General features: G+C 43.4%; 4 protein-coding genes across 4 annotated transcripts, besides 1 other annotated feature; 2 read left to right on the forward strand and 2 right to left on the reverse strand.

Moving 5' to 3' along the window:
• Positions 1–675: 675 nt before the first annotated feature.
• TRUGW13939_08549 (uncharacterized protein) lies at positions 676–1583 on the reverse strand (the record flags this gene model as incomplete). Its single annotated transcript, XM_035491683.1, has 3 exons — positions 676–995; positions 1058–1380; positions 1474–1583. 3 exons carry the CDS (start codon positions 1581–1583, stop codon positions 676–678), a joined length of 753 nt encoding a protein of 250 aa, XP_035347576.1.
• A 2183-nt stretch (positions 1584–3766) lies between these two features.
• TRUGW13939_08550 (uncharacterized protein) lies at positions 3767–4156 on the forward strand (the record flags this gene model as incomplete). Its single annotated transcript, XM_035491684.1, has 1 exon — positions 3767–4156. One exon carries the CDS (start codon positions 3767–3769, stop codon positions 4154–4156), a length of 390 nt encoding a protein of 129 aa, XP_035347577.1.
• A 6399-nt stretch (positions 4157–10555) lies between these two features.
• Positions 10556–10642: a sequence feature (Short protein (TRUGW13939_08551, QKX61403.1) was converted to a misc_feature.).
• A 1064-nt stretch (positions 10643–11706) lies between these two features.
• TRUGW13939_08552 (uncharacterized protein) lies at positions 11707–13275 on the forward strand (the record flags this gene model as incomplete). The annotated part of the gene is made up of 1 exon (XM_035491685.1): positions 11707–13275. One exon carries the CDS (start codon positions 11707–11709, stop codon positions 13273–13275), a length of 1569 nt encoding a protein of 522 aa, XP_035347578.1.
• Positions 13276–13957: 682 nt separating this feature from the next.
• On the reverse strand, positions 13958–17626 carry TRUGW13939_08553 (uncharacterized protein; the record flags this gene model as incomplete). Its single annotated transcript, XM_035491686.1, has 8 exons — positions 13958–13972; positions 14024–14421; positions 14506–14531; positions 14583–15114; positions 15177–15387; positions 15458–15513; positions 15618–16203; positions 16262–17626. 8 exons carry the CDS (start codon positions 17624–17626, stop codon positions 13958–13960), a joined length of 3189 nt encoding a protein of 1062 aa, XP_035347579.1.
• Between the last annotated feature and the right edge of the window lie 552 nt (positions 17627–18178).

Genomic DNA, 18178 nt, shown 5'->3' on the forward strand with positions numbered 1-18178 from the left:
ATATTAGGAAATACTCGACTAGAATAAAACATTAGACTCACTCGCATTTTATAAGCACACTAGAAACTCCCAGACCAGAAGGTTTTGTTGCAGAAGGAACAATGCCATCATCGAGAATGCCAGCGAGAAGCCTCATAGATGTCTCAGTGTCTCAACAAATTCGAACTTGAGTATCACTAATTAGAGCTTCATATTTACTTTATAAGATGCTTGGATTGCGTTGGCCAGTATTAATAGAATTTCATCACCTCTATGATTACTAGCTTCAGGGAATTCATAACCCTAACCCTGGGAGGTGTTTTGTCTTACCTTGATGACCTACAATGAATACGAGACTGGCGTCTCCGGCGTCACATGTGAGTATGCAGACAAAATAAATATTAATTCCGCCATCTACAGTAAACACAGCAGCCTCTTGTTTAGGTAAAGGAATAATGGCAGTACTATGGCACTAAAGTATGGACTTGGAAGATATGAGTACGTTCATTAGCCAGAGAAGCTATGGACAGAACTAATTTATAATATACTACAATCTCAATCTCTAAGGCCAAGCCGAACTTTGAAGCAACGGTTATATCTTTCAATGTTCGGCGGGAATATTCCTGATAATTCGACTTATACTTTAATAAAATACATTCAAGGGCTTAGGACACATCTACACACCGCTGTAGGCAATCACGTGATCTCCCATGGACCGTGGGGCGTACTATCAGTAAATTCACCGCGCGGTGGCCTCCAGAACAAACCAATCACTGGCGGCTTCCATTGATGCCGTAACCGAATCCATTCATCACTGGGGCTCTTTACATCCATATTGGGGTATATATCCATAAGCCTGCGATATCCACAGCGCTCATAAAGCCAGCGACCCAAAACACTGCCCTCAATGAAACTTTCATACCCTAATGGATCAATACGCTCGTGTCCCCATTGCATCAGCATCCGCCCGATCCCCCGATTGCGGTGTCCCGGAACCACAGCCAAAGCCATCAATGCTGAAAAATTTCTAAGTTTCAAGAAAGGTGAATGGCAGGGTTTAGTAAAAAAAGAGACTTACCACCATGCGGCCGCGCCATCCAGCACATGTGCGGGTAAAATGCCTGAGAGAGGAATAAACTAACATATTTAGCAGCTTCAGAGCCTTCCGGATAGTGTCGACATGGTATCGGGAGGGGTCCATTTGGGAAGGGATTCTTCGCGTATATCATCCATTCGGCACATCCGACAACTTGATCGGTACTGATATCTACGGCATAAATCCAGTGTGAGGGGGGGTTGCGCTCATGCTCGGCCCATTTGCGTTCGGATTCAGCTTTTTTGTCTTCCTCTCGGTCGGCTTCGGTAAAGCCATGAGTAGGGTGCAGAGCACCGAAATGTGAACTTTATTTTTCTTATTAGCTTTTGGGATATCTATGGAACAATTGGTGTATTAAACCAAAATTGACGGATTATTGGGACGGTAGATAGACACACTTATATGGATCATGACTGGCAGTCCAGATCACGTCGGTGACTCTATCAAATACATCTCGGGTGGTTACCTCGCGGAGCTCGATATTCGAGGGCGTTTGTTGACTTGACATGGTGAGAAAGAGAGATAGCTTTAGTCTTGTCGATGGACAGGCGGGACAAAGACAGGCTATTATACGGCTTTTATGCCCCTCATAATTCTGCTCTTCATGCCGATTGGCCGCAGGGGTTTTGACTAGCGGTATCTTTTAGACCCAGGTAGAAACAGTTTGATATTTCAAATACACAACAATGAATAAGAATGACTGATAGCTGATCACCATCATTAACAGACAAAGCTGGAGGGTATTACTGAAGCAACCATATGCAACTGCCGGTTTACGGCGTAATGTCAAACCCTTAACACTTATCTGTATATACTACTGAGTGAAGTGTCGAGCTCCTCTCATGCTTTCAGCGTCGGGAAATGTTGGTTTCCGATCGCCGATCGCCCGTGGAACACCTTTAGACCAACATGAGCGCCGCCACGGGCATTTGATTAACCAGTTGTAGCAATCACACCCTGCACCAACAGGTAAGCCAACTAGGTTAGAACCAATAATACGGGAGAGGCGTGGCTGTTGGGGTTTTATTAGTAGTGGTTGGCAGGTCGGCGACTAAAAGCAGACTTACGATTAGCTGTATAGTAAAATATCGTGTACCAACATACAGCCCCGGTTCATAACACCATTTTCAAGCAAGTGAGGGGTCTCAACTAATTCGCCATTAACTGGATACCAACCATTCTAATACCGTAATATCCATGTTAGTCTCATAGAGTGTGCTGTTAAATCCTCTACTACCAGAGTCAGGACAGTCTAGACCGGGACTATCCACAGGTGCCGGGGAGTTGAACATATAGGTACATGTGGAGAGAAACTAAAACCACATTGAATCTGTCGTAACTCTTTACTTATTATGTATACCCTTGTAATGGACTATACGATTGTGTTTTTAGCCAGTCCGAGAAGAGTGGTGGTAGATATCCAACGCTTACTGAGTGGACTGGAGACACGTAAGAGGGGCGGAGTAGGGTCCCTTACCACCATGTGGCGTACTTGGTATCTTATAGCTTGTAGTAACTTTCCATTGGGATGTATTATTTGGATATTTGACGTGGTCTAGAAATCAATTTCCCAAGTGTAGCACTCACATGTAGTTGACAGAGTTGGTTCGGTTAGAATATTATTGGGTATACCTATCGTAAAGCGTCTCAAAAATTTCACATGTCATTATGGTGCGTAATTTATCTTTTGGGACTTTCCAGATGCCGGCCATGAATACTGAAGTAGGAAATCAGTATCATATCATTTAAATACAAGATGGACCATTCGGAAACTGAATCCAACAATGTCCTTTCCGCGGCTTATCTTATTACCCTGTTGGTACAAGCATATCAGTCGAAACATCAAGCACAGAATTGATAGAAACCTCTTGCTTCCGCAAAGAATGGTGGGCTACAACTAGCAAATTCTGTCCTTTGGAACCTATCTTACAGGAAATTATTGGGTTTCAAATAAGCTGAGCTTGTAGTAACAATGCGCCTTACTGGCGGATGATCACCACAATATAAGATGACTGAGAAAATAATGGAATACTTTAATTCAAAACACCTTGCTTCCCGCCAATATTGGCCAAATATGCAAGAACCTTGGTCTGTCAGCTGACGAACAGTTTGTAAACAGATGAATGCAAGCTCTGTCGGAAGGGGCCCGTATTTGCCGGGTCTAAGACCAGGGTTCAACAAATAGGCAAGTCGGAGGCAAAGAGGCATTAAGTTCTTATTTCTCATCCTATTGTTATTTAACCGCCACCCCTCACGCTGAATACACTAGTTGACCGTATAAGACTTCATTTGTTTTGGTTCCTCAAGCCTATATACCTAGATCTACTTGTATAGTGATTTTAGAGACCAGATGGACACTAGTGGCCTCAGAGATCGTCACACGAGGCTGTTTGTATTCACCACGTATGCTGCCCCTAGAACAACATCTAAATCAACCTGCCCTCTTTCGGAGTTCTTTCTTTTCCGATGGCTTCACAACCCTCAATATGCTACTTGTCAGCCTCAGAAACTACGAACCGACAAGCTAGAGTTCACTCACCATGGCGGCGCTCAGCGTGCGATCGATGCTGTAGCCAAAAATTGCGATGTGCTTGCAAAGGGGACGACGTATCTAGTACTTGCATTCGGTACTCACGCATGAATCTAGTCTGCGTCACAGGTTCTGCAAAGTCACCTAAGCGTGTTCGCCGAATGTCCACCCCAGTCGCCTCCACCATCGGGGCAGAAATGTTTCAACAAAGCGACAATGTTGACATCAACAAAGTTCAGGATGCAAACAAGACTCGACATGCGACAAGTGATCTTTTAGCGCGCCAGAACGCAGCGATCCAGCCATTGTATTTGTCCTGGCCATTCAACCGACTGGACGATCAATCGGGCGAAGTGGACGAGGATACACCAGCTCTTTCACATTCAGAGGACAGAAATATTGTCAAAACTTTAATCTTCGCTTTAGATGCCAATGTCATATCACCTGCTTCTCCTGATAAACTAAATTTACCAACTACCACATTAGCCACACCCGCCCCTTCTTTATGTCCCATCAGCCTACCACCAGGACCGACATCTGAACTCTTCTGAAATAATATAGGATAAAATATGCTCTCCCGCTCTAGACATACTAATACAGCGAATTAGGGCAATCAAATATCAACATACTCCAACATTGATAAAGATTTTAGGACTTTACTAGCAGAGTTACAACAAAACCTTACAAACCAATTAGATCTACTCAGAATAAATAGCTGGGATATCAACTGCTGCTTCATCACGCCTACTAGATATGCTGATTCTAATAACAAGGCTTCTTTTAACCCTTTGACTGTTATACTTAGTAGCACAGCCAAATTCCTAAACATCCTACATTTTTAGAAAACATCTAACCCTAATCCTGCTTCTTCAAGAGACCAAAGAGACCAATCCACAGGCTCTATAGACAGCTACAGCAGGCTTGATACTATACTCTCTACAGGCTCCTCTTCAGATTCTCATTCAATTTTAACGCCTATTTCTCAATCCTCCTCTAGATTAAACTTCTCAAGAAAAGAGACTACAGAATCCATTCCAACAACAACCAATCCAAGTCCATCCTCACTGCCAATATTTCATCTACTCACAGTAGAAAGCTACTACTTGCTTATAGTTTCAATATTTAACACTATATTCAGCAGAATTCTAGCGAATTTAAGTGAACAGCCTAAGGGCTTCAGAGATGCAGGTGGACGCACTGATTCAACATCAACATTATTAACACCTCCAATCCAGCGGCGTCAACACATGGACGCGAATCTTGCTTTCGCTGGCCACTCACTTCTTTACCCCACAACTACGCAACCGACTTCTAGTACAAGTTGTAAAGTACCACCTTGAACCCCTTAAGCAAGCTTTTGGGCTTCCTCAGTCTTATTGTATTTCTACAACCTAGTTAGAAGATACCTCAAGCGACACTCCAGATAAAAGCAGTGTTCTAAACCACCAAGAGGCGAGTTCATTGCTACAAACAATCATTAAGGATGAATCAGGACTTGGCTGCAGTGGCGGCATGTCAAAGACTACAACATCTCTAATGAATAACTTAAAACAACTGCAGAGAGTACCAAGGAAAAACTTTGTCTAAAGATAACAATTAATATCCATTAAAAACATAAGATTTACTAGACACTATAAGAGTTCCATATAACCAAATAAAATTTCATTTAATGGTTACATGTCACCAATCCCTGACATATCAATACAGTGTTACTTAGTAAATCTTCTACTATATATATATATATATATGCTTTTATATACTGAGAGTTACATATTGATACACATACACTATATTTTAGATAGTTATATGATGTACCTCTTTTATTAAGGGCTATTTTCTAATCATGTATTCACTTCTTCCTATCTGTCTTAGATACATAGAGACAGATATTGAATTTTCACCAGAGACACAAGGACAAAAAATAGGCTCCTAATAAAGCAGAATATTCAATATTAGACTCTAATAGATACAGTAACAGTCTTATAGAAGACCATTATATAAAGCTGAAAAGATGATAAAAAATTGGTGATATAGGCGCACGTCATGTGCATTATTGGCATACCAAAAGAGGAGTTTTACAATTCCTTATAGCTAAATTAACATTGGATCGCAGACACAGCATCCTTCTCATCAAGCGATGCCATCGTCTCCTCGTTCTGGTGTTTGGCATTATTATCATCCACGTTCCCATTTTCAGTCTGCTTCCCCACTTTGCTGTCTTTCTTCTCTTCCATGCCGTATTCAGTTTCCAGTCCTGTTTGAAGAGGAATTTATTTCTCCCAAATAATTATAAGAACATTAATACCCACAAACACAATCAAGATCTACCACATGAGTTGGAGAGCCCCCCAATAGATGCTTACAATCTGGCCTCTCAATGGTTGTGGGAAAGCCCAAATATAGCTGGCATATGCGTTCTCATACGCATTATTATTACCTCCAAACACAGAAAGCACCTGCAGATCCATAACACGCTCGTTAAGGAGCTTCAAGAAACAGTTATTAAATATAGCTAATAGGACAGCCACACCCCATATACTACCAAAAGAGCGCATAATTAACCGGAAAGCTGTGACTTAAACTTGATAGGATTCCAGTAGTTAAGCCCATACAGCTGGAAGTAGCATATTCAAAACAAGTCCACCACCCAATGCTGAGATTGCTTGATAGGTGACAATCACCACCAACAAGAAGTTCTAGTCCAACATAGAGAACAGACCTAAACCAAGAACGCTAAAAGAAAATCCTACCAAGTGTATAGGATTGTACTTTGTACGTTTTGTTGACAGCAGCACTGCCATACTAGATCCTGCAATAGCAAAAAGCACAGCTAGAAGAAGGAGGACACCAGACCAAACAGCAGATTTTCGAAGTACAGCCTGAAAGTATACAGGGAGAAAGAACAGTACCCAGTATAGCAATAGAGAAAGAAAAAAAAGTCGCAGCAAAAATGATAACAGCAGTACGGCTCTTGAATAGCTTAGATAGAATCACTGGCTCTTGGACCTTTTCTTCATACCACATGAAGAGCACAAATCTGGCAACACCGATGATCAAGGGAGATATAATCCGACCGCTAGACCAGGGTAGAGTAATGCCTCCATAGGTTACGTTATGGCATAGAGGATTGATATGGTTGATCCAATGAGGATAAGATTACCAACATAGTCGATCTATATGAGTTCTGAAGAGGCGACTGGCTTTGATTATAGTGACCATGAAGAAAGGGAAATATCATAATCATTGTGGTGCCACTGATCTATAGTGTATCACTGAAATAAGCGGTTTTCATTTCTTATAAGGAGAGAGTTTCAACTTGCCAGTAAATTGATCCATAAAACCCAACACCACAATGTCCTAGCTACTATTCGACCTCTAATCCAAAGATCTATAGATATACCAACTGTATAGACTATGAGAATTAAAGCCACATAATTACCTCTTTGCCTTAGTGGGATGAGATCTGACATAATAATGTCGATAATAATATAGATGCCTCCAGCGCCAATACCTTGTATTGCTCTACCTGTGATGAGCATGGCTTCATTATTGTCCCCTCCAGCGATCCTACTACTTAGAGTAAAGAATGAAACAATAATTAAGGTAATCCATCTTCATCTGTAGATATTGGCCAGTTAACCAAATAGCGATTGAATAGCGGCTCTAGCAAAAGCTGTTAATCTCCAGTATATCAGTGGCTCACAGTAAGCGCATAACAAAGGGAAATGACCAACCCTGTCAAAAAGAAAACATTTGTAATCTAGACGAAGTCTGCACCTAATTTTAGCTTAGCAGAGATCTGGGGCAAAACAGTGGTGACTATAGTGTTCTCAAATACACTTAAAAAACCAATTATGGCACATATAAAGATGATAGCCCAAAAGCACCCAGTGGGTTTAAAACCGATTGGCTTCACCGATTCTTCTGTAGCAACATCATCAGAGCTAGATTCAGAAATTGCGCCTGATGCGTGTTCCTTAGATGGCTTTTCTTGCTCCAGCGTAGTCGTGCTGGCAAATTTTGACTGCAGTACTGAGCATTGGTGATAAAATAAAAATAAAAAAGCTACATGTAATGTACCCTGCAGCAGCATCCTAAAAAAAATGTCTAGGTACTGAATTGTCTATTTTCATTGTCATTCATCTATTTTATCTCTCAATCGATCTCGGTTTAAACATTAGCCCGAGTAGGATTCCAATATACTCCCAAAGAGGCAAAAGGCATCCGAATTACGCCGCTTCTGAGCGTTACTACGGCGGACAGTTAGAAAGATTTGGACAAAATTCGGTATTATTAATGTTATATAGGTCTATATATTTTTTATTTTAAGTTATGTATCTCTTATATATTTATATATTAAATTGTACAAGAAAATAGACATAGGATTCTGAATTAGGATTCCGAGTAAATCAGATAGCAGTAAAGGGATCTCTGTAGAAAGACTACCAAGAAGAATTTAATAGTAATAATTTGTATAGTTTTACTGTGGTCTATAATTGTATGATGGAAACTGGTCTGGCTTCACTATAAGGCTGAAAGGACTTTTGAGTGGTACATGTATGTTTGTGAGCGACGGAAAGCCAACATTTGGAGGATAACATTGGAGCCAATATGAGTTTAAGCATATAGCCACGAAGATGGTAGACAGTTAACATACACTGTTTCCAATATACCAGGCCGCATGCTTCCATTGATAGCTTTTGAAGTTAAAAAGTCAATTTTCAATGTACATAAGAGCGTTTCTACTAGAGAAAAAAGAAGCATTTGAGATTGACTCAATCGCAGGAAAACTTATAATCACATATTTCATGTTGATGGTACTTGTTACGATAAAAATCGTGGACTAACTTTACTTTAGCAACTTCATGATTTTAACCAGACCCCCTCTATGTCATCAACTGTGCTGTATATCGGAGATCCTCATCTGTCTCCGTCCTATAATTCTCCAAGCTCCACATATACTCAGCCGACTAGACCTTTACTACCTCTAGCCTCTGGCTCCTAACCGAGATGCGAATAACTTCTCTATGGCAGCCCCAAGACGCGCCCTTCTTCTGGAACTCATCGTCTAGCAGGTTATCTTCAAGTACTTCGTCTACTGTTGTCAACCACCACTTGCCATTAATAGGCCCAATCGCTGCTTGGCTATTACTGAATTCATTCCCATTAAGAGTCCTTGTTTCGCCTTGAGTCAGGGCAAGACCAATAGCTCTTAGAGGTGCTAAGCCTAGTGGACCGATTGACATAAGCGTTTCCTGCATAGTGATTTGATATATGGGAGATTAAGATATAATCTCCTTGGTCGCGCTTGCTTCATTTTGTTTGCTTTCAACAGGCTGCACCACAGCTTGCAGCTGAATGGTAGCTAGCCCAGAAACCTTGGCCGCAATGTAAGGAACGGATTGCTATTTCAATGATATATCACTTGAGCATTGAGGCAATTAGGGAGATGAAGAGGCAGAGGCTAATTTATTAACCGAAAGAGATCGTCTAACGTATTGCTTTGCTTTTTATTATATTCGTATGTAAGAGTTAGACCTTATCTAGATGTAAATTCATAAAAAATTCTTACGACATTGAACTTTCCCTTCAATGTAGACACAGTCATATCTCGTGGGACCGCCATAACGTAAAATTCATTAGTGGTGATATAGCTGGGGAGATAAAAGCTCAGATGGCCAACATTCTCTGGTAGCCAGAATAAGGCCACGGGGTCATGGAAGTTATTGTCGATGTGATCTCATATTATCCTATCGAAGTCTTGGTATGTAGAAATATAATTCCAAAACTATAACTAGCGTTTACTCGGAAGCGAAAGTCCAGTGGGAAATTTTAACCTCTGAACTAGGGAAAGGGATAATGGAATCTCCGAAATTAGAGAAACAATCCGTCGAGATCATCAAATTATCGTTCAACAGCCAAGTATCGGGGGGCCGGAAAGCCGTGCACGCACCGAGTGTCAGGTCCCCGCTGATGGCTATTCATATACTTTTGAGGTTGATGAAAATATAGAAGTTCTCTAATATTGAAGGTAAGATATCTGTCTACTCCTCAGTCTACCCTTGGTGGGTGTAAATTCTTATTTCGAAACCATTGTAATCTCGGAGCATAATGACAATGACAAAACTCCAAAAACAGAGAGCTGTCATCCAAGCCAGATCATCCTAACATGACTGGCACCCTGCCTCTACTCATCTCGCACAATTTTCCTATTCCCGCATCCTTGACACCGCATTACGTCTTAGCACGTGTACTAACCGTTGCACTTAACCCAACGGACTAAAAAATGCCTCTCTATCTGCCGACGCCCCGCACGACCACTGGGTGTGACTTCTGTGGTGTCGTGGTGCTCCCCTGGTGCTCCCCTGAACAAGAGGCCGGGTTCCCGGTAGGAACGCGAGTGTGCGGGACCACATTCGCGTACAATGAATTGAGACCTCTAGATGTTGAATTCTCACAGTATACGCTAGGCGATGCGCGGCTAATGCTTAAAGTGCCGTTATCCTAGACCGATCTAGAGGCTGCAGCACTTGGAGGAGTGCGCTGGAGAAATATTACTCTGTCAATGTGGGATGATAAGAAGACCAAAGTGGCTGCTTCTGGCTAAATGTAAGAACTTTTTTCTAGTACTATGACCGCTGGTTCGAAGTTCCTGTGGCGTCCTCTACTATTCTTTCGAGCCTGATGTAGAACAGGAGAATGAGCCTACCGGGTACTGGTTCAGGATGTATTGCCATTCCAAAACTCCCAATGCCGAAACAACTGACTTTTATTGGACAGAACAGCCAGTCTGTCCGCGAAGTCACCACGTTGAACGCAATAGATCAAGAAAAGTATATTGGCTGCAAGAATAGCGCTTTTGTCACTTGCCGAGATTGAGCCTTTCTGAGTCAACTCGATCATACATCTTAGCGATGCGGCACGCTGCCGTAGAGCCGAATTCCGCCGTTTTAGCACTGCATATTGGTCACCTGTCGAGCCGGCTTTGGCATATTCGGTCGTGAGCCAGTAAACGGCTGCAAGGGCATTGCTGGCATGCCATACCACAGGCTGGATTTGCGATGCCAGTGGGATGTGTTGGTGCCACAGGTCATTGTTGGACTAATCAAAAGCGCATGTGATGACATGGGCTCGAAAGTAGTGGCTCAACTCCAGCTCTGCAGAGCTCGGCGTGAGCTGTGCTGGGGCGGATGAATACAGCTGACGGTCGAGTTGGAAGGCCGAGCGCCAGTTTCAAATGGCCGTCTCGTACGCCAAAGGACCCGGTGCAAGCCTGGGCTGTGCGCATACACTGGACACAGGCTGATTTAATCTCGTCGCATTTTAGGCGTCTCTTTCTTTGAAGATGTTAATACGCTTCCTATTATATTTCGACTACGCTTAGAAGATAAAAGGATTGGGGGTTATTCAGGTGAAACAGCCCGTTCTCACCTTGGGAGCGGTTTCGGCGCGTAAGTAGTCTCTGCGGAATGGCGTGTATGTATATCTGCAGGCTGTTGCATGGCGTGAGCGCCTTGGGGTTGTAGATGCTGCACGCCTGCTACCCGATAACCTTGTTGTCACGGCTTTTCGCTAGTCGGGTAAGCGTCGTTTATATATATATATATGGGGGCCATTCCTGCTGCCCAGGTTGCCCTTGCTGGCTTGCTACATGTAGCTGAGGCAAGCCTCTAGGGGCGGGTCGTTGAACGCCTAGTGCCCGCCGAATGATCCGCCAAGCGCCTCATTTGTCCGATTCTGGTGTCTGCACCCTCGCTAGTCGTAGTTGCCGGGGTGTACAGGCATCTTTTAGGCTGAAAGACGGGTCGAATGAAGAGTCTGGAAGGATATGAGCCTGGGCAAGAATGCCCCCACGACCCTAGCAATCACGCTGGACATATGCTAGGTAGTAGTAGGTACACAAGCCGGCCCGCGGGCGGGATGCGGGATGCGGGATGCGGGATACGGAGTGCCATTTTGTGGGATTAAAAAAAAAGAAGAAAAGGGTGAAATATTTAATAGTATAATCTTTAACGAAGGCTCTGGGCTAAAAATCTATGTAATTGTCTCGGACAAGACTAAGCATATTGCTTCTCAATTTAAGCCAGATTTGATCGATACAATGTGGGTACAATTTATCCCGTTTCTCTTTGCGCTGTGGGCGGCTTTAGTGACTGCAAACATCACTACCTATCCACCGCCATCCATATACGGAGTATCTTCAGTATATGAACTTTCGGTCAATGGTGTACCGGTTCCTGCAGTTGCCTACCCTGGCTACGACTATGCTCAATTATCTATGGATGAAGACCAAAACACCAAGTTTGCAGTCACCATAAAAAACGGGACAGCCATTGATTCTTATTCCATCACCCCTAAGAGCTTGGACATCAAAGCCTCAGTCAGCGGCGATACACTAAGCTTTTCGGTTACGAAAGCTTATTATCTCATCCTTAAAGTCAATGGTCAGAAGGAGTTTGTGATTGTCGCGGATCCCAACGAAACAGACGTTCCACCCTCGTCCGGTCAGGGAATCTATAACGTCATGGATTATCAGGCCGACAACACCGGCACATCGCTTACTAGCGGAGTCCAAGATGCTCTTAATGCCGCTGGTAAGGCTTCCGGAGGGATTGTTTACGTGCCTAAAGGTATCTTTCTCGTTGGGAATATCATTATACCTAGTCGGACATCTCTTTATCTGGCTGGAGGATCAGTCCTCCGTTTTACCGGCAATCCTGCAGACTACAACCAGTTATATAACAAGCCCGGCTTGGGTCCAGGAACTTGGTGGATCCAAACGGCTATCAACTCGACTGATTGTAAAATTTACGGTCGGGGGACCATCGACGCCAACGGCTATGGGTACCAGCAGGGCAAACACGTTGCCCAAGTCATCGTTCCTGTAGGCACAAAGCGGTTTATCGCTGATGGTCCACTTATCAGAGAGAGTTCTTTCTGGACCATCGTACCCACCCAAAGCGAGGATGTGCAACTCCTTAATTTGAAGATTCTAAACCGCTTGGACATGGTGCAAAACGACGGTATTGATGCCGTGGAGTGCAAGGGTGTAGAGACTCGCCGTGTCATCGCAATCGCCAATGACGACAGCTTCTCAGCCAAAACTTGGCCGTACGACGCTGATGATATTTTTTCTGCCTACCCCTACAGTCCACTTCCTCAAAGCAATATTTCGTTCACCGATTGCGTAGCCTGGACTCACTGTTATGGCTTCAAAGTGGGCCAGGGTGTCTACCAATACCAAGAAAACATAGTTTTTGAGGACGGTACTGTCTATAAAGGGGCAGTTGGTATTGGAATTGATCACAAGTACGGAGATGGAGTCGCCCGCAACGTTACGTGGAGGAATATTGTCATCGAGGGTCTTGGCTATACCAACTTGCCAGGCGTCAGCACTTGGCTAGCCATCCTGGTCGAGCTAGATGGCAAAAGCGTCGGTCCAATTGAGAATCTACTTATGGAAGATATTCGAATCTACGATCTCGGTAAAACATCGGCTCCAATTAAGGGTTACAACTCATCTGTGCTGGTTACCAACACCAACTTGAATAACATCTACCTAAATGACGACACGACACCTACGACCAATATGTCTGCTCTAAAAATACTCCATATGCATACTTTAGACACTACTCTTACTGCGACTTCTAGTAGTGCACTTACTGGATAGATATCCACCACTAAAATCAGATTTACCTTATAAAATAAATATTGTTTAAAAGAGTATTTACTAGATATTTATATGAGAACGATGGCACCACCAGCGCCGGCACCTACTGCTCGAACCTAGGGCTATACCAGTTTCTTAAAGGAATAGGACAACAATTCTAAGCTAAATTATGGTTCAATATAGCAAACATTTATATATGTATTGTCTGTGAGAACCGGTGCACCTTGCAGGCCACACTACCATGGCCACACGGCACACCAACCTCACAGGAGGCACATGGGACAACCCTAGATTGAACCATGGAACCATAGGAGTAACAGGACAGAGAATTATCTTCGCACAAGCGGTTAAGAACTGAAGGAGATCAGTAATCAGTTTGATTCTATAGCTACCTATAGCTTTACACGAGAGAATCCATTTGCTTGCCCTCTAAAACACTTCCTCAGTTATTTATTTATTTATTATAAGATTACTACTAATAATATTATATTAATAAATAAAATATAAGATTTACTAGCCTAGTTCTACGATTTAATATTAAAACACCGTACTTTAAGTTATATAGTAAACTAATACCAGTTAACTAACTTAACTTATAAAGCTCATGAAATCTAAAAACTTTTCAAAAGCCTTACGAGCTTTAGGAGTCTTTTAATGATTTTTTCTATAAATCAAGTAGAGGCTATTCTTTTAGCGGCTAAGGACATTGGAATGAGCAAGTAAAATTCTTGCTGTACGTGTACTGTACCTGGGCGGTGTCAGGTCCACCGTCCACCCACCTGGAGCAATTATTCGAAAAATTATCCCAGTGTTCGTTGGCATATCCAAAATCGATCCCTAGCACAGCTTGGCCAGGGCTCAAGTTTTCAGGGCTCCCATCAATGCCTTGAGTCAGGACTAGAACCCAGGGAAGCTTGCTGTCTATCGGCAATGATTCTCCGTCATCAAGGGGTGCACGTGTTTCATTGTAGCCGATTTGAACCCCGTTTGGATCCATGATATTTGCTTTTATCATATATCCACTGACAACTCCAATCTTTTCGTACCCTAGAAAGACATTTGTTTTGCAGGTCCCTGGAGGGTTTGTTACGGCGGGTGCAGGGGCAGCAGTAGTAGTTGGCTCTGGGATCTTTGGATCATAGCTTGCTGTTGGTAAAATGGAATAATGGCAGTTTATCAATCCGGATGCTGTTTGATGGAGAGGGGAGGCAGTCACTCCATTACACATACAATAGGCTGACGTCCCGGTCGTTGCACTGAATGTTTGTTAGCGAAAGAAAAAGAAAGTGTAGGTGTTGGAAGCATACGGATACGCAGCACACCCTGGAACCCCCCCTACACCGGGTTTATTTGTAGGCATTACGGTGGTCAAGGCCATTGTTGTTACTCCTTCAAACTGGCAAGTATAGGCCGTCAAGGAATCCTTGCCAACAGTAGTTCCAATACCGGCCGTCATACCGTCATTGCATGTGCAATATCTCGTCGCAGGCAATGTAGTCCCCGAATGCGTTGTCGCAGGTGCAGAGACTGGAGAACAAGAGGTAATTGTCGACGACAGGCCAGGCTTGCTGGTAGACTTTCTAGTAGACGTGCTGGCAGATATGCTTGATGCGCGAGATTTGCAAGCCTGTACATTTGTTTCATCCCTACGTACAGGGTGAGCGCAGCTACCGCCGATTTCCCCATTCCATATAACCCTCACCGATCCGTGTCTTGGATAGGCCAATCTCATGATAAGTATTCTGAGATTACCAGCAATTTTCCCTTGCTCCTGTAACTCAGCTCGATATTTTTCCATTGATAGCAAAAGGGCAGCAAGGCCACCAACTGCGGCTGTGGCTGTTGAAAATGGCCGGTTTAGCTTTCATTTTAGATCCAATTTGAAAATGTTGAAATCATACCTTGTGATGTCCCTGACCGAAATACTGTTTCATCCGGGGTACCGGAATCGCCTGAACAGGGTACATTAACGCCAGATGCGAACACAGACACCTCAGGTCCGGTTTGAGAAAAGGCTGCAATACGCCCTTCGTTGTCTGTAGCTCCTACAACAATAATACCGTCTACACCATCACTCATACACGCTGGATAATGCTGTATGGGGCTTTGATTCTGATGACAAAATACTTAGCAGAATATCCAAACGTTCGGGAAAAAAAGAAAAGAAAAAAATATTACTTACCCACCCATCATTGCCAGCAGAACATATTATGGGAACGTTGTTATGCCTGGCGATTCCTACAAACAAAAGTCGAAGGGTTTTAATAATCCAGAGAGGTCTTTTCTTCAGGAAAGCTTGGAAATGTAAGCCTTTGTCTTGAAGCGGAAATAGAAAACTTTACCTCCTCCAGAATAGTTGACAACTGCTTTCCCTTGAAGATTATTGTTCTCAATGTCTTGCTTAACGGCACTCCACACGCTTATCACCTCGAAATCTTGCATTTCTTTGTCAAACTCCCCGGAGAACGTCTTGACTATTACTACATCCACCTTCTTAGCAACACCATATCGTGGCCCTGCTATTTTGGAAAGAATGCAAGTTCCGTGGCCAGTTTCATCAGACTCTTTGTTAGGCCAAGCGCCTGGAATATTAGGGTTTGCACGGAACAGCCAACGTATATTGCCTACCACTCCCCGGTATTCGGAAAGAAAGGTATTAGCACCAGAATCGACTACGTAGACAGTTATACCCTCGCCTGCAGCAGAATTATATCTGTAATCATCAATCAGATTAATCATAGGCACGTTTCTCGGCTGTGATACGACTCTCAGTGAGGTATCTGCGTTGACTTGGGAAACAAGGTAACTTTCGTCGTTTCTTTTATAAATATCAGTCCTTTTGTTTTTCCGAGATAGCAAAGGACCAGCTGTGCTGTTTTGAGAGAACCATTCTATTCTTATATTACCACCAGGTCCAATATCAGCAACCTGTCAAATATCAATGTTAGATAGCTTGCAAACAATAATCTTGGGGCTCATTCCATACCGCAGAGCTTTTGTTAAATTCTTCAACCTGGGTAGAATTTAAAGGAGCAGCCCACATAAGAATCCCAAGAGAAGAATTACTACTACCGGCCGTGTACACGTTGCTTGCTCCAACCTGTTCTTTAAGCTCTTGGTCGAATTTTTCTATAATGGGGTTGTCCTTTTGGTCCAGGTCTCTATATATTAGGAGCAGTTTGCTTAAGCTTGATGAAGTTATTGTCCCTGATACTATGGTGGTCATAGTTGGTGCTATAGCCTCACAGGCACTTGTTGTTACACAAGAAGTGGCGGTATTAGTGAACACTATTGAGCCTGAACTACTCGAACCTGACATGGTGGGGAAATATGAGGTTGAGAGAGAAATGGTCTCTGTACATATGGGTACAGCTGTCTGAGTACATGATGCATCTCCTGAGATAGTAGTAGTCTGGGTTGTTGGTTTTGCGGAGCATGCAGTCGTAGTATCACATTTGGTTTTTGTTTTCGTCAGCAGTGTTGAACCTGAGCCAGAAGGGAAATGTGAAGTTGACAGATAAACAGTCACTGTACACACGGGTGCTGTCGTCTTAGTACATGACGACTCAGGCTCCGATGCATTAGTGGTCTGGGTGGAGTGATCAGATTGCTTTGCCGAAGATTGCTTGTTGTTGTCGTCGGTTTCTCTTATATCCTTCCCAATCTCATCAATAGCGTCAGTCAAATCGCCAAATTCCTTAATATCTGGATGAACACCCTTGACAACATGATCTATGTTGTCCAAAACCTGGTCCGCGCAAGTAACAAGCTTCCCAATATTCCCCGCCAAACCTGAAATGCTAGATAGCAAACTACGTTTGCGCTTGTTACCAGAGCATTGAACACCCTTAACGTCGGGCTGGTCAGGTAGTTTATCGAGGTAATCTTTGATTTCATCCTTGGTGGTTTTGATCTTATTCAGATAATCTGTCTTGGTGTTTCTGTTGTCTAGAGCATGGTCGCCATCCTTGACAAGTCCACCAAAGATTACTGGGAAGTTGGTAGCACCTGGACCTGAAGACGTGGTCTTCGAGGGATGGCCGGAGGACTCTGCTAAAAAAGTCGCCGAGGAGCCACCATGCGTGGTACCAGTTGTTTGTGTAGTAGGTGCAGAAGTTGGATTAGTTGGTCCAGAGGAACCACCATGTGCGATATCCGTCATTTTTGAATTCGGCGTAGAAGTTGGGTTTGATGTTTCTGGATTCGGTGTAGAGTTTGCATGTGTGGTTCCCGACGAGCCCCCTCGTGCGGTATTCGTCGTTTGTATTGTAGAACCCCGATTTGGCTTTGGTGATGTCGGTAAGCTCCCAGGACTGGATGGCTTTGCACTGGACCCAGTGGTATGTGTCATTTCCCCGGGGTTGGAGCTGTGAGGTAACGTATCCACGGATTGGTTATGCTTTGGGGGGTGAGAGGTTAAGGTTGGACTCGGCGATCCATGATTTCTGTCTGTTGCCAGTTTTACAGAAGTATATCCTCCTGTCTGGGTTGAGCTATGACCTGGTGGTATGGGGAAGGAAGTCAAGAGGCTGGTCGAGTTCCCCCTAAGAGTAGTTGAATTTTCGGTTGAATTTCTTCCTCCAAAGGTCGAATTTCCATGTTCTCTTAACCTGAGAGGATTATGGTACACGCTAATCGGGGGTTCCTTGGAGATTGTATGTGTCTGTCTGTCAAAATATCTGAACCTATGAAGGGAAGCTTCAGAAGGTTGGAAGCAAAACACAGCAAGGAGCAGGAAAATATACAATGGATAGATATGCTCGCCATTTTATTACCCCAGGTCAGTAAAAATGGCAATTAACAAGCCAGTATGTATGTGGACATCCAGGAATGCAGATATAAAAGTTGAATACATGTAAAAAGTCTACAGTATAATAAACAATATATACGTACCAAATTACAG

Source organism: Talaromyces rugulosus, chromosome IV (assembly GCF_013368755.1).
Source record: "Talaromyces rugulosus chromosome IV, complete sequence".
Lineage (NCBI taxonomy): Eukaryota > Fungi > Ascomycota > Eurotiomycetes > Eurotiales > Trichocomaceae > Talaromyces > Talaromyces rugulosus.